Source organism: Trichoplusia ni, chromosome 4, assembly GCF_003590095.1.
Source record: "Trichoplusia ni isolate ovarian cell line Hi5 chromosome 4, tn1, whole genome shotgun sequence".
Lineage (NCBI taxonomy): Eukaryota > Metazoa > Arthropoda > Insecta > Lepidoptera > Noctuidae > Trichoplusia > Trichoplusia ni.
Window position 1 is genome coordinate 684,957 of NC_039481.1, and position 13,890 is coordinate 698,846.

The window sequence follows — 13,890 nt, forward strand, 5'->3', positions numbered from 1 at the left end:
TTCATTGACCTCAACCTTAGCTCCAAAATATTTCAGCTCATCTCATTTCTCGTAGTCTGCCAGAATGAAGATTTCGGTCAATATTCTCCATAAATTAAGGCAACTATCTCCAACTTGGTACGCGATAAGTGAAATATGGTGAAATGTCAGTTAAACCTATTAGGCCCTCTCTAGCGCCCCATATATCACGAAACTAAAACATTGACCGTCAGCTGTCTAATTTATGTGCGACATAACGAATTCCTAACTTTATAACTTGTTTTATTTTATTTTTAACGTCCTAAGAGTAATTGTATTTTGGAGAGAGTCCAAAAATTATGCTTTACTGTGTAGGAGTTTTATTTCTTAGGTTTTTTGTTTAAGTGTCAAAGTTAGCATCCAAGTAGGTGCTTCAGGAGATTGGGGGAGTGATTAGGTTTTGTGTTAGGTCGTAAAGATAACATTGAGTTAGTGATGTTTTTATTTCACTTTTGAGTTGTACAGTTTGTACATTGTTGACCCTTTTCTCTGTATGTACGAAGTAATCACTGAATTACTTCGCCATTTAGTAAAGTTTTTTGTAAAAATATATGAGCCAAATTGTACACGACCCGCGAATGGCAGTATTAGAATCAGGTCTAATCTAAATTGCTTAATACTCCTGAGAGGAATGAGGTGGAAGAGGGAAAATCCTTGTCCTGCTTCTCAAGTCATGCCTGAGCATCGTGATTCTCCTCATCTGCATTCTGGACGCAGAGGTCTGCTTTACTCTAGAGATCTACAGAGAAATTGAGGCTCAACTTTTCTCGATCGTAGTAAAAAGATCTCAAAAATAAAAGTTACTTCGTAATGTGACAAAAAACAGCAACTCCATATCATCCATGGTTAATAAAACCGTCACTTTTTAGTACCAATAAATAATTTAATCAATTCTTTAACGACTGATTTACTACTCAACCATTTACCCCTTAAATTTATCATATCTATTGTTTTAAATCCTGATTGATTATCTCATTTGCCTAACTTAATGAGCTATAAATGCCAAGTTTTAATAGAAAACGTAGTGGACGTAAAATTTTTATAGTACAACGTTATACCCGACTTGTACTGTTCGCAGTTCTTCTAATTAACGTAACTTTATGATCTGACTTCTAACAAACAGTTCCTAGCAGAATAGGGCGATTTGTTCGTTATGGCGAACAAAAATTACCTTTTTATGGTGTTAGTTCTGAAGTCTTCAAACAGGGCTGTTACAAGTTTAGGAGTGTGGTTTATCGACTACCTGTACCTAATACTAGTCCATAGTAAATTATTATTTTAGGGTCCATACCTAAAGGGTGAAGACGGATTCTTACTATTAAGATTAAGCTTTCTGTCTGGCCGTCATCAAGCTGTATCACAGGAACAGTAATTGTACAGAGCCCTTAGTTTAGCGGCGTGAGTCCGATTCGCTCCTGACCCATTTTAAAAACATAATTAGTAAAAAAACCTTTAATGTAACCAAAAAACCAACGTTACAATTATTATACTACATCTTGAGTTCATTACGATTCCTATCACCCAAGACAGAATTCAAAATTGAGCAAAAAACCGGTGGGATCCTTACCTGAGCCTTTGATACCGACCGAGCCGACCCCATTGATAGACTAGACACCGCACAATCGCATAACTCCATCTGTTAACAGTGCTTAGTGCATGGCGCAAACCGTTGCAAAGTTTTGATTTTTTTGTTGCTCCGTTTTACGTTATATCGACATGCAATATGAAAGTTGAGACTGTCGTTTTATAATATGCATCGACCTTTATGTTATGAGTTATGTGTAGAATGGTTACCTACTTTACATTTTTCACAAAGGCTTTCCCTTATCAAAAGACTCTGTATTTCGTTTCTAACTAACAGTTTTCTAATTGGACTCAATTTTCTGAGGAACGGCACTAAACTCTTAACGAAATGCAGATCATCATCTATTTCTCCTTGGTCTTCAGAAGAAACATTTGGTGTACTGGGTATTGATTGTCTTTTAGCTTTGACTACTGTGTCCGCTGTTTCTAAGGTTTTTCTTTTTCGACCTGTTTCTTCTTCCGGAGGCACTTCTTTATCAAATTTTGTATTATTACCGTTGAATGATTCGTCTACTCTTGCAGTTAGAGTTTCGTCAACTTTATTGCTTTCAGTTTCACTATTATATGTAGCTGAATCTATGAATATGTCATCTTCATAATCTAGTACTTCTTCTTTGATTTCTTCTTCGAATAGTTCAACTTCGTCTGTTGAGGAGTAGCCCGCGGCTTTCTTTGTTGGAACAGAGGCTCTTTTAAGGAACAACATATTCTCGAAATAGGCCCACTTGCCTCTGTAGTAAGAGATGTACGGTTTAGTCGGGTTATCGAAGGGAACTTTAACCTTTTTATTTTCTCTGATGAATTGGTCTCGTAAATTCCGCCATTTGTTTTTAACGTAGTTTTCTGAAACAAATAAAAGCGTTATGTTCAATGAATATTGTTTGCATGGTAATGGACGTATTGTTTGCCGTTGCCTTTGACAGCGCCGTGACTGCGCTCACGCATACTCCTTGTATTTACTCTGACTTTTTAAACCTGTATACATTTGTCCTTTCTCGTCTGTTTTTTAAGTTAACCTCGCAAATCATGGCAGTTTATTTATTATTATTGAACTGTTAACATTTCTAAATACATAACATTCCAAGAGAAAAACAACCTTATGAGACATGGCTAAGGTCCAAAATTTAGAAGCAACAGAAATGTCATATTATACCTATACTGCGTACAAAAAATATACAAAAATAGACCTTATGGCGTAATAATACAGGCGTCGTCAATGTATAATTTTGATTGATCATTAAATATGCACTTTCGGAATCACTATAAGTAACGTAAACTATTTTTTTTACAACACTTGACTACTACTTAATATCGCGATAGCATGGTAATCTGTAGCAGCTTGATATGAGGAAGTTATTTTATAATAATTTCAGAATCTAGTAATCTGCATTAGCTGTTGTCATCATTAATTAAAAAATATATCTCTCGTACTTTCCTTTCTTTGCACTATACGAATGGCCATACAAACCTACGTAGCTAATTCCGATGACGTCACAAATACCACAAGTTGAGCAAAAAACTGCGCACGCGTACACAATCAAGCGCGAGTTCACCGCTTCGCTAGCACTGACCTTGACAGCGACTCTATGTCAAGGCGATAAGGTCGAGTTTCGTGTTTCATGACGCGCAGTGAGTCGTACGATTAACTTGTCTTTTATTTACTGAACAAGTATTGTCATTTTGTACTTGTTTTTATCAAATTACTATTCCCTAGATATTTTTGAAAATTATTATGGTAAATTAGATACTATTTGTAATTTTCGATTGCTACTTACTGTCCCTCGAAAGAATTTCAGCTATTTTTTCCCACTCGGCATCCATCGCCGCTCGATTACTGTAATCATTATCGAATCTGTCCCACAGTAACGGTCTCTTTTCAACTTCACTTATCAACTTTTCAACCAGATTCATCACTCTTTCTTGTTCGATAAAATAAACCGAATTATCCATTATAAAGTTTATCAAACTATTATAACTAAAGTTATGTACGGGCGCACAGCTGGAAGAGTCGCTTACACTTTTGACAATTTCAACTGTCATTTAATTCACACAAAACGTAAATATGGTCAGTCCATTTTCACAAACAGTTTTAGCTTTATAATCACAGGAATTATTATTTAAAAACAAGTATACGTGATGCGATCGACACGACAGACTTCATACTAAAAATAGCTGGGCACTGTTGCCAGCTCGCTAGTCAATACGAGCGACGCGGCCGCACGACCTCACAACGCACCGGTCGGGATGTTGTGTATGTGTGTCGTAAGACTCGTAGATGACGGCTGTTTGTTGTTGTGTGCGTGAGGTGAATAGCGACCGATGCGTGCTAGTGTGCTGTGTTATGTTTACGTCATATTTATCGTGTGATCTGTAGATAGTAGGTATGTGATATTTTGTTTTAAAATTTTAAAACCAGATCGGACTGTTTCGTTTTCTTTTTTTATTATTTTTGGATTTTGGTTATGATGTTTTTGATCACAGTAATTTTATAACAACTCAACACCTAAATTAAGTATCTTACACTAAAATTGTAGACATTGGACCAACAATTAAAGTTTTATTAAGATACTTACCTACCGACTTTTATGTTTACTTACATAAATTTTTGTAGTATGCTGCATCTGCATTTCAAATACAATATATTTTTTTAAACAACTTTATTTGGTTACAACAAAATTAATTGTTACGAAATCAACTCTAGCGCACGAGCAAGCATGATCTGATTATTCCTCAGCGCACGTCATAATCCGTTGGCGTTGTATGTGTGCGTGCCTGTGATAACACGGTGTATGCGTAGTAGCGTCATGGCCGATAGTGCGAGCTGGCAACGCATCGGTCGTTCCGCGCTCGAATTTTGAAATTCTTCGTGTGCTATGCTTATTAGGACGCAACAGGTGTTGCTGTTTGTTATGATGTTTTAGTAAATGTTTATTCAGTAATTATTTTTTTTTGATATTAAAGAATTTATTTTTTCTTTGCGCGCGTGTTGACTTGTGTTTCTAAATATATGCAAGAGTCTATTATTGAAGTTTATTCTAATTAATTTTTATTTACAAATATTTTTATTCTAATAGCAAAACAATAAAAAAGTCAGTTTATCTTGTTAAATGGAACTATCATAAATCATCTTTAAACTGTTTCTACCTTTTTTAAAAAGTTTTGTCGCACAAAATAATATGCCTGTGCTACGCGGGGATCGAACCCTTGGCACATCGCGGTCGGACACGGTTCGCCATATGCGCGGTGTCTTATTCCACACCAGGTAATTTTTGAGTAAAAATTGAAATCATAGCTCCCTTCTCCGATGTAACGCAATTAATATTTTACAGGATATTTACTATACAAGAAACTATGTTGACATGAAAAAGACTACAATTAAACCTCGTCAATAAAACACAGTTCTTTAGATTTGCTTTTTAATAACATTCGAATAAAAATACGCTAAAAGGCTTCGATATTTTTCACTGAAGTTTCGCAATCAGTCTGTGGGAAGCACCAGGGTTGTCACTGCAAAAATAAGTAACAAAACAACGTTTTAATAATTAAATAGGTTTTTTATTATAGCTTTGAGATGATGTGCTGGTTGGAATTAGAATCGAAACTTACAAATTTTTACGGGTCATTTAAAAAAAGATAATTTCTAATTAAATAATTCAAATATACACCCTAGCGTTCCTGATTTTGAGTGAAATATCCAGCATACTTATACTTGAGTAAATCTGTCATCATATATATGTATCCAAAATATCCGAAAAAATAAAAATAATAAAAATATTGCAAATGGTAAAAGAGACAACCCTACGGCCGGGGGTTCCGTAATTACAAATGTTTCAGGCTGAACTATGAGCGCTTTCAGTTTCACGAGTTGCCTGAAAACTGACGTTTATACCTGTAAATAATGAAACATTGTTGATTGAACTTCATACAACTGGTTTTATTTATATGGGATATATTCCCAATATAGTTTTATTCATGAAATTCATTTTGTTTGAACATTTTTTTGTGTTATTTTTGTACAGCCTTTATTTTTGGACTGTGATGAAATAATTGGCTGGTTAATTTAAATTCAGTGGAGTTTTATTTTATTGGTCCATTGATTTTTAACCAAAGTTAAGCTGCGTTTGCTGAGGTTTGGCGAAGAATCGGCTATTATTCTTGCAATATTTGTTTTTTTTCAGAGTAAAGATGAAATTGAGTCAGAGATAAATTATTAATTATTTAAACTTTTAACTAAAGCAAAAGAATACTTAGAAAAGAGTACCTGTTCTCTGAAAACGAAAGGAAGAATTAAGACTTCCTAGTATTCTTAATCATTCTAATAAAAACAAAACTTCAAAAGAAACAAACTAATTATCTTAAAGATAACCTAAAAAGATTTCAGGTCTTAATAAAGAAAGATCAAATAACTTCTTAAAAAGAATAACAAGCGAACAAACGCGTCTTTATTACGGAAAATGAGAAGATATCCTATACAAGCAGTCCTTTGTCTTGAAATGATATCTTAATTAAAATTGTAATTAGTTAAAAACAGTGGTAAGACAACGGCGTGTTGATTTTAATTTGAAATCAAATGTAGTGTTCAGTTTGTTATGTTTCTGGATACAAAGGCGATGCTTGACTTCTAATGGCTAAGACTGAGTAGCAAACGTAAAATGAAACAAAAAACCGTGGATTTTTGGATTTAGATTGTCTAACATAAAGTACGCATACAAGAACAATAATTTATGATAGTCTCCAATCTAGCTTGCGTAGTATTGCCATTTTCTTCTTCTCATTTCAATAGTTGTTTCTAATCATCTTGATTTAGTTGTGGGTCCCTCTTGAGGTAAATAGAATACCTTAGAAATATTTAAGAAACTGACTGTCTTCAGTACAAGAAAGATTTAATATTATGAAGGAACTGATAAAGCGTTCATTTCCATCTATGGACAGTGGTACACACACCGAGTTGAGTACAGTAAACAAACATAGATTTAGAAATGAAACTACTTTTACGGATTTTTTCGCGGTTTAATTTTAGATTTTAGTTCCCGACGTTTCGAAACCTTTGCAGGTATCATGGTCACGGGCAGACTGAGATGGCGTTCGTCTTGACAGAAGATGTTGCTCGTTCTACCTTCATGTTTTAATTAATTATTTGTGGTCCGACCTACGCAGTATGAGCTCAAACATTCGCGTAAACCTAAGAAACCACTAAACATAGATTTAATTAAATTACCGAAACAAAATTTTAAGTCTAATATCATAAACATTTTTGATAACTTTGATAATCAAAGTCGATTTTTTTATCACTTTTCTTCCAAATTACTTAATAATCTACTTACTTAGATATCTGCGTCTATAACTCATACTTTCCGACCTAGATCCACAGTTCGAGAACTGCTCATTACAAACACGGCCATCAGAGCCTTAAACAAAAGCACTGCAACACTGGAAGGCTCTCGTCGATTCTAGAGACTCTTTTTAAACATTTCCCGTTGCATTATTGAGAGTGCCGACTGCTCAATCGATTCCACCTGGATTAAAGAAACTGTGGACTGAGAACAGTTTAATTCTTCCACTGTTTTAAAAGCTTTGCGATTCCGTGGTGGAAATATCTTTGTTTGTTTTTAAATGAGAATTTCAGTTCATTTGGCAGTTTTTTGTGCATTTCTTGTATGGTCTGGGGCTGCATTGAGCTAATTATTATTTAAAAGGTAAAAGAAATTCTTGATCGAGGGAACTACTCTAATTATGCGGCTCACTATACAAAGAAGGTGATAATTAGACTGAATTTATTTTTAGTACTTAAACTTTAGAGTCTTCTAACTCATAAAGTGCTGGTATACATTACAACGTCAAATAGTTCTCATCCTCCAATACAAAAGATAACAAACTCCAGCATAATTTATGTACATGAAGACAAGACAACATACAAGTTCGATACCGAAGTTGCCAGATGCCCCAAGTAACTTCCGCAGCTGGGAAATTCTAAGTTACGAGCAAACCGCGTGACAGACAGCTCCTCATTCCTAAACTAAACGTAAGCATAACAAGTATATCGTGAACTCTATCAATGGAAATAGTGGGTTAAAGTAATTTATTACAAGGATTGAAGAATAAGATCTGATAGAATTCTGGCAATATAATGTTGACACCAATTAAATAAGAAGAGTACAGGAAGAATTAAATTAAGAGGAAGTTTTGAAATATTATTTTTTAAAAGCTCATGTGAGTATGAATATATATAGCATTATAACCTTGATAAATAATATTAGCGTATAACCGAGCTATAGAGCTTCAAGTTTAATATCCAAACATTCTTTGATGAACAAGTTTATAATGTGAAATTTATTCATTCATTCTTTACCAGCGAATACTTTTTTGACATTGCTTGTGATTTTCATTTCTCTCCAATACCGTCTTCCACCAAAAATACCTAAATGCTGGGTCTAACTTAGAGGGGTTGTTTATTTCTACTTTTAACGGGCAGTGCTTCTTATTTTCTTTAGCAAATTTTATTTTGAGATGCAACCCGACTAAAATCATTATCCCTGATAGCATTAGCCCAAAATCTCCATGAAACCAGTACACTAGTAGTAAGCATTCCGCAATGGCCTCCACCCGACTGACAGGCTCTTAATTAAACTTCAACTGCGTTTGTTCTCTACCCCTTGTGGCAATTATAACGGGACTAGTTCGTATTGTGTAGTTTTTACATAGATAGGCAATTGTTTCAATGCCTCTAGTTTCTATTAGTATTGTTCTTTGATAGTGTAGAGTCGTTTGTATTTTGCTGACATGGTTTCTGTTTAATAAATTCAACTGTTTTTTTTTTCTTTTTGTCTATTGTAATGCTTTGTGCAATTTCCTTCTGCTAAAATCGGGATCTTCTGAAGTTAATAGAAAAACTGTTTAGAATAGAGTATTCTATTCTTGTATTTACATTTTAAAATAGTTCAGTATTGTTTTCTTGTCGATAAGGAAATAGTGAGATCGGACAAAAAATACAGAGTCATTATAGAAGAAAAAACAAAGCTGTAGGAAGAATAGAGGAAGGTAAAAATAATAAAAAAAAAATATCTTATTCTAATCGAAGAAGAAATACATTTAAAACAGTAATACACCCGTTGGCTTATGAATCTATTATTTAGATTATTTATTTCGGAGAGTAAAAAGCTTTACATAATAAATCATTCGACGTCGACTCTATAACTTCAAAGCTCTATGAATGCAGGTGATTCCTTTATTTGCCATATTTGTATAAAAATATTTATTTCATCGAGCGTACAATATAAACAATATGCACTAATAAAATCTTCTTCATCAAAAAGGAAATGGACTCTACATTTGAGTACTTAAGGTTTAATATTGCCTGTGTTGTCCAAAGTTAATAACTTTCGCGTTGTTTATGTGAAGTTAATTACAGTTTATTGTGTTTGGATAACATTTTAATACAGGCCAGGTGGTAAACAGGTAAAGTAAATATCATAATTGTAATTCTTTTGTTAAAAGAAACGGTGCTTTCGTCTTTTAATATTTTATGGTATTTGGACAAAGAGAAATGTTTTAACGGCAAGTTCCTTTATCTTTTTAACGTAACTTACGTATATGACATCAATGATTTTAATAAGCGTTTAGATAAATATGTTAATTAGATTAAAAATCCCACCTTTTATAATACGAATGTCTCGTAGAAAAACTCAAGATTTGCGCCAAAAACTGTCAATTTTTAAAACAGTGTATCGACTACCTTTTGCATCTTCTTGTAAAAGAAATTCTTCATTTGAATCCCGCCAAACTTCGAAGCGACTAACAAAATTTAGTTGAGGCGCGTCCTGATGGGTTCTATAAAACAGGTCCCGATCCTTAGATCAGCTAAACACGTAAAACAGAGTACCTTAAGACTTTATTACTTTCCGTTACCGACAGCTGTACCATACTAATCATAAACAAAAGGGATGCCGCCCTAATTTTGATGGAGCCCAGTAAATTTTCTATGAAATTGATAGGATACCGGGACTCTGCTTACGTAAATGAGTTCTATAACCGGGGATGGCTCGATCAAAATGTTAATTTATCACTAGGGATCTTTATAGTTGCCATGGTAACGGATTTCGTTAACAAAGGCGAAGGGAAAGTTAGACTTTATTTAGGTTACGTGACGATGTTACTTCTTGATCTTAGATTTAACTTTGGTGATAATCCTTTATTGGATAATGAGAGATCAGTCGACTGATCTTTTTGATTAAATTGAAAAGGATAACCGTCTGCTGGCGTAACTATTTAATTTTATAAAGTTATTGGGTACGTACTTTTGTTTATGTTCGGTACAACATTTTTCAGTGATCTAGCACTACAGTTAATAAGAAAAATGATATTTAATTTACGTTTCTTTGGTTCAAAAATACCGGAATAAAGATACAAACATTTCAGACGTACCTAATTGTAGACCAAAATGTTTGTACACATTTTAAGGGTATGTACCAGGAACTCATAAACGGGAAGCGTTCACTTGTAAAGCCGAAGTGCGCTTTGTTTTAGTTCAGCTGTCTTGTTTGAACCTGTTTGAACTGGTTCGAACTGCTCGGATCTGGATAGAAGCGGTTCTCAAGAAACGATTGTTGATTGTTTGTTTGGGAGCGCTTAAGTACGAACTGTTTCGAGATGATTTTCGGGTTATCTATAGAGGTTTCCTAGAATTTGTTAAGTTAAATCAGGATGTATATTATTTAGTGTTTGTTTATTTTGTTGCATTGTCTCAATGCAAATTGATTGGATGAGGCTTCATGAACGAATGTAATTTTTTTTTGTAACGTCTTCTACTACATCAAGGATTTTAATCCTTGCGTCTCAAACATTCAGGCAGAGAGCAAGCGTCTGAGGAACACTCACAGAAAAAGTTTGATCTGCGCTGTATCGAACCCGCGACACGTCGTCTCAGATACGGTTTGGTTTGGTGATCTATGCCACTCCGCTATCCCCGCAATCAAAATTGAAACATGTCTTTGTTTGAATAAATGTACCTATACAATGGAAAATAAATACATCTTACAAGAGATATCTCAACCTTCCTCACCGGGACAGTCGTGGAAATACATAAATATTAGTCTTTACAACCTATCTGTCTTGTCAATAACGTTCGTCACAATCAATCCATATCTCACACGGCATTTAAGAGCCTTAAAACAATATATTTACGACGACTATTTGTATTACTAATAAATTGAGATCCAATTTATAACAGCACTATAAAAAATGTCTGTACGTACATCACTCCCGCGTTAAAATGTAAATAATTAATAGTTTTAGTTTATTGAGCGATTTATCTCTACGATAAATTACTTTGACGCTTATATTTTGTGGCTAAGAAAATGGCGGGTGATCATCCTGCGCGCTTAATAAAAACTCTATAGTGCGCTCTGTTGCGATGTGAAAGTGTTACACTGTTAAGCATATTATGTTAAAAAGGAACTGTTAGTAATTCAAATCCCTCTGAACTATAAAAAATGATCCGTCGAATAAAATGGAGAGTGACATTGTTTGTTTAGGGTAAATGGATAACGAAAAGGAACTTAAAATTAAATATCTAAGGTTACCGTTTTTCTAAATTATAAAAAAACAACTTGTATCTACTGCACAGCAAAGAGGCTATTATTACCTGTCTTTGTATTTTACTTGTATGACGTTCTTAACATCACTCCGCCTCTTTCGTGGCCCCAAAAAGCACCTCAAGACCCCCATTAATTTACAGATTAGTTCAATATGCGCAAACGCATTCCCACATGATAAATACATATCGATCAGCGTTCTTGTGTAACCCTTAATTTCCCTTTGATTATGGAGTTATAATTTAACTTCGCGCCTTTAACTAATGAAAATAATTGTAGATCTGGGCTAATGGATGTGCCTAATGGAGCGATAATTGAACAATTAATATTTCGATTTTGTTATAAATTTACATAGTAGAAATATAATATTTTACTTTATAGTACGGTATAAAGGGGTATTTGTCTTAGTTATAATAAGCAAACAATTATTGAGTGTTGGTCTAGTAGGCCCTGACTGCTATACTAAAGGATGCAGATTCGATTCCCACCTTAGAAAAAAGTTTGTGTGATGAGCACGACAATTTGTTCTGTGTGTTTACATTTTAAAATGAATAACTATGTTTATCAGTACCCTTAATACAAACCTTGCTTAGTTGAAAGAATATTTGTAAGTGTAGAATATTTTCATTATTATTTGTATCTCTTTTTATTCACATGGTTACCTGGGAAGAATTACGGTCCTACATTGTGTATGTATGTATTGGTCTTGTTAAGAACTTATATCTTAAATGAGATGAAGTATTTACTAGGCGCCATCCACCCTTGCTCTGTAGAATAACAGACATGGATGATCTGAAATAAAATTAATTTAATGACGATAAACAAAAGGTTTTCTATCTAAAACTTTGCTATCGGAATTCAAAACAAGCTTTGACTGAAATGTTTGTGAAAACAACGCGATACAAGGATGAAATTATTTAGAGCCGGAATTATTAAAAAAAAATAACAAAACAATAATAATATAAGAGGAAGGCTCCTCGACTTTTATTATGAAAATTTATTGATTAATAAATACACTAATTCAACAAAATTATTTCAATATTTATCCCATAATTTCATAATTACTGTATTCGTCCGTTTTTCCATTAATAATTTGATAAAGAAACAATTTTTTAATTACTTTTAAAATTGTTGAGCTATAACTGGAACGTAATTTCGTAGATTAATTAAGTGAGCAATTAATTAATATTTAATAAGAGTTTATTACTAGTGAGTGCTGATAAGCGACCCTATATTAAGTTACTGTTTCACACTTCCCTTTTGTGACAACCTTTTTTATAATTTTACCTTTTGTTTGTTCTAGTGTAATGATTTTTATACTTCCGGAAAAAATATAGGTGAAATGTTATTGTTTTTTTTTTAAATAGAATAAATGATATTTTATTTCTTCATTATGTCAATTTTTTTTAAGCTATTTAGAGTCGACATTTCTGGCTACCCATTTACTGTCTGAGAAGACACATCAGAACCAACTCAGGGGTGTGTCTAAATTGAGATAACAAGCTAGATATCTGAACTTTTTGCATGTGCCTTTATTTGCAAAATGATGACTTTCTTCTGTAAAAATGCCTCCCAACTTAAAGCTACCAAGCTTTTGTGGTAATATTTTATAAATGAGCAAAGAGCTTACCTGTAAAGCTATGTACCATCCACCCACAACACCTACGACACAGGAAACAAAACCCAATGAGAAAAACCTACACATAACAAAACCACTATCCGACTAATTTAAATAAAAGCTTTTCTAATTAAAAAAAAACAACGTTGATGACAGGCAGTTAAAGCACATAAAAAAAAATATTAATTACTTCCCACATAATATTTAAAATTCGAATCCAAGTGACATCTGTTTTGACGTTTGAATAAAGAATGTCGCATCGTGGTGTTTAATGCGGTCGTAAAGAGTTTCCTATATAAATGTCATAAATTGACTAGTTATTGTTGGCGGTAGGGGGCGCTATAAAAATGTGTCTGTACTGATGCTTCAATGTTCTTTAGGGTTGTCAACTTTAGTTACTCACATTTTAGTCTATTTTTTACGTAACTTTAAATTTATATTTAATACATAGAGCAGTATATTTTCAACCCCAGTTATAATTAGATTTAACAGGGAATAAACGAGGTTATTGAAGGCGTAGCAAAGTGAATAAATGTATTAAAAATACAGTAGCGTTTAATAGTAGAACACAACAGATAACCTAGTAATAACTATATCATATAACAAATTAGTACAGTTGTTCATTAGTAGCGAGCAAACTGACTGGCAATAAGAGTTAATGTTACGCCTCCTGTACTCATTAACTGAATTACTTGGCAACAACCGACGACATCATTGTCGTGTAAATGTAACAAACTTGTATATAACAGGGTTGTATGTACAGATTTATTTTAAGCCTTATTTCTATTGGAATAGGCTCTATTATATAGTATTATTATTGAAGGTATTATGCTTTTTATATTGAACTAGCTGTTGCCTGCTACTTCGTCCTGTGGGTAGAAGATATAAGTTATGATTTAGATATACCTGCCCGGTTTTTTTTTCACTTTTTCCATTATATCTTAGCTCTTATTAGTCGCAGCTTTATATATTAGTGTAGAGTATAGATTAAACTCTGAATCTGTAAGAGTAAATATTTAATTTTAAAAGTTCAATTTGACAACCCTACGTTGTATAAAAATCGGCAAGTAAACTACATTC

The 13,890-nt window shown here is 33.5% G+C and overlaps 1 protein-coding gene across 1 annotated transcript; it reads right to left on the bottom strand.

Annotated features, from left to right (window-relative positions):
• Positions 1-442: 442 nt before the first annotated feature.
• Positions 443-3,940, bottom strand: LOC113492455 (transcription factor Adf-1-like). The gene is made up of 2 exons (XM_026869903.1): positions 3,378-3,940; positions 443-2,445 (listed from the first exon to the last, which is right to left on the bottom strand). Exons 1-2 carry the CDS (start codon positions 3,640-3,642, stop codon positions 1,787-1,789), a joined length of 924 nt encoding a protein of 307 aa, XP_026725704.1. The 5' UTR covers positions 3,643-3,940; the 3' UTR covers positions 443-1,786.
• Between the last annotated feature and the right edge of the window lie 9,950 nt (positions 3,941-13,890).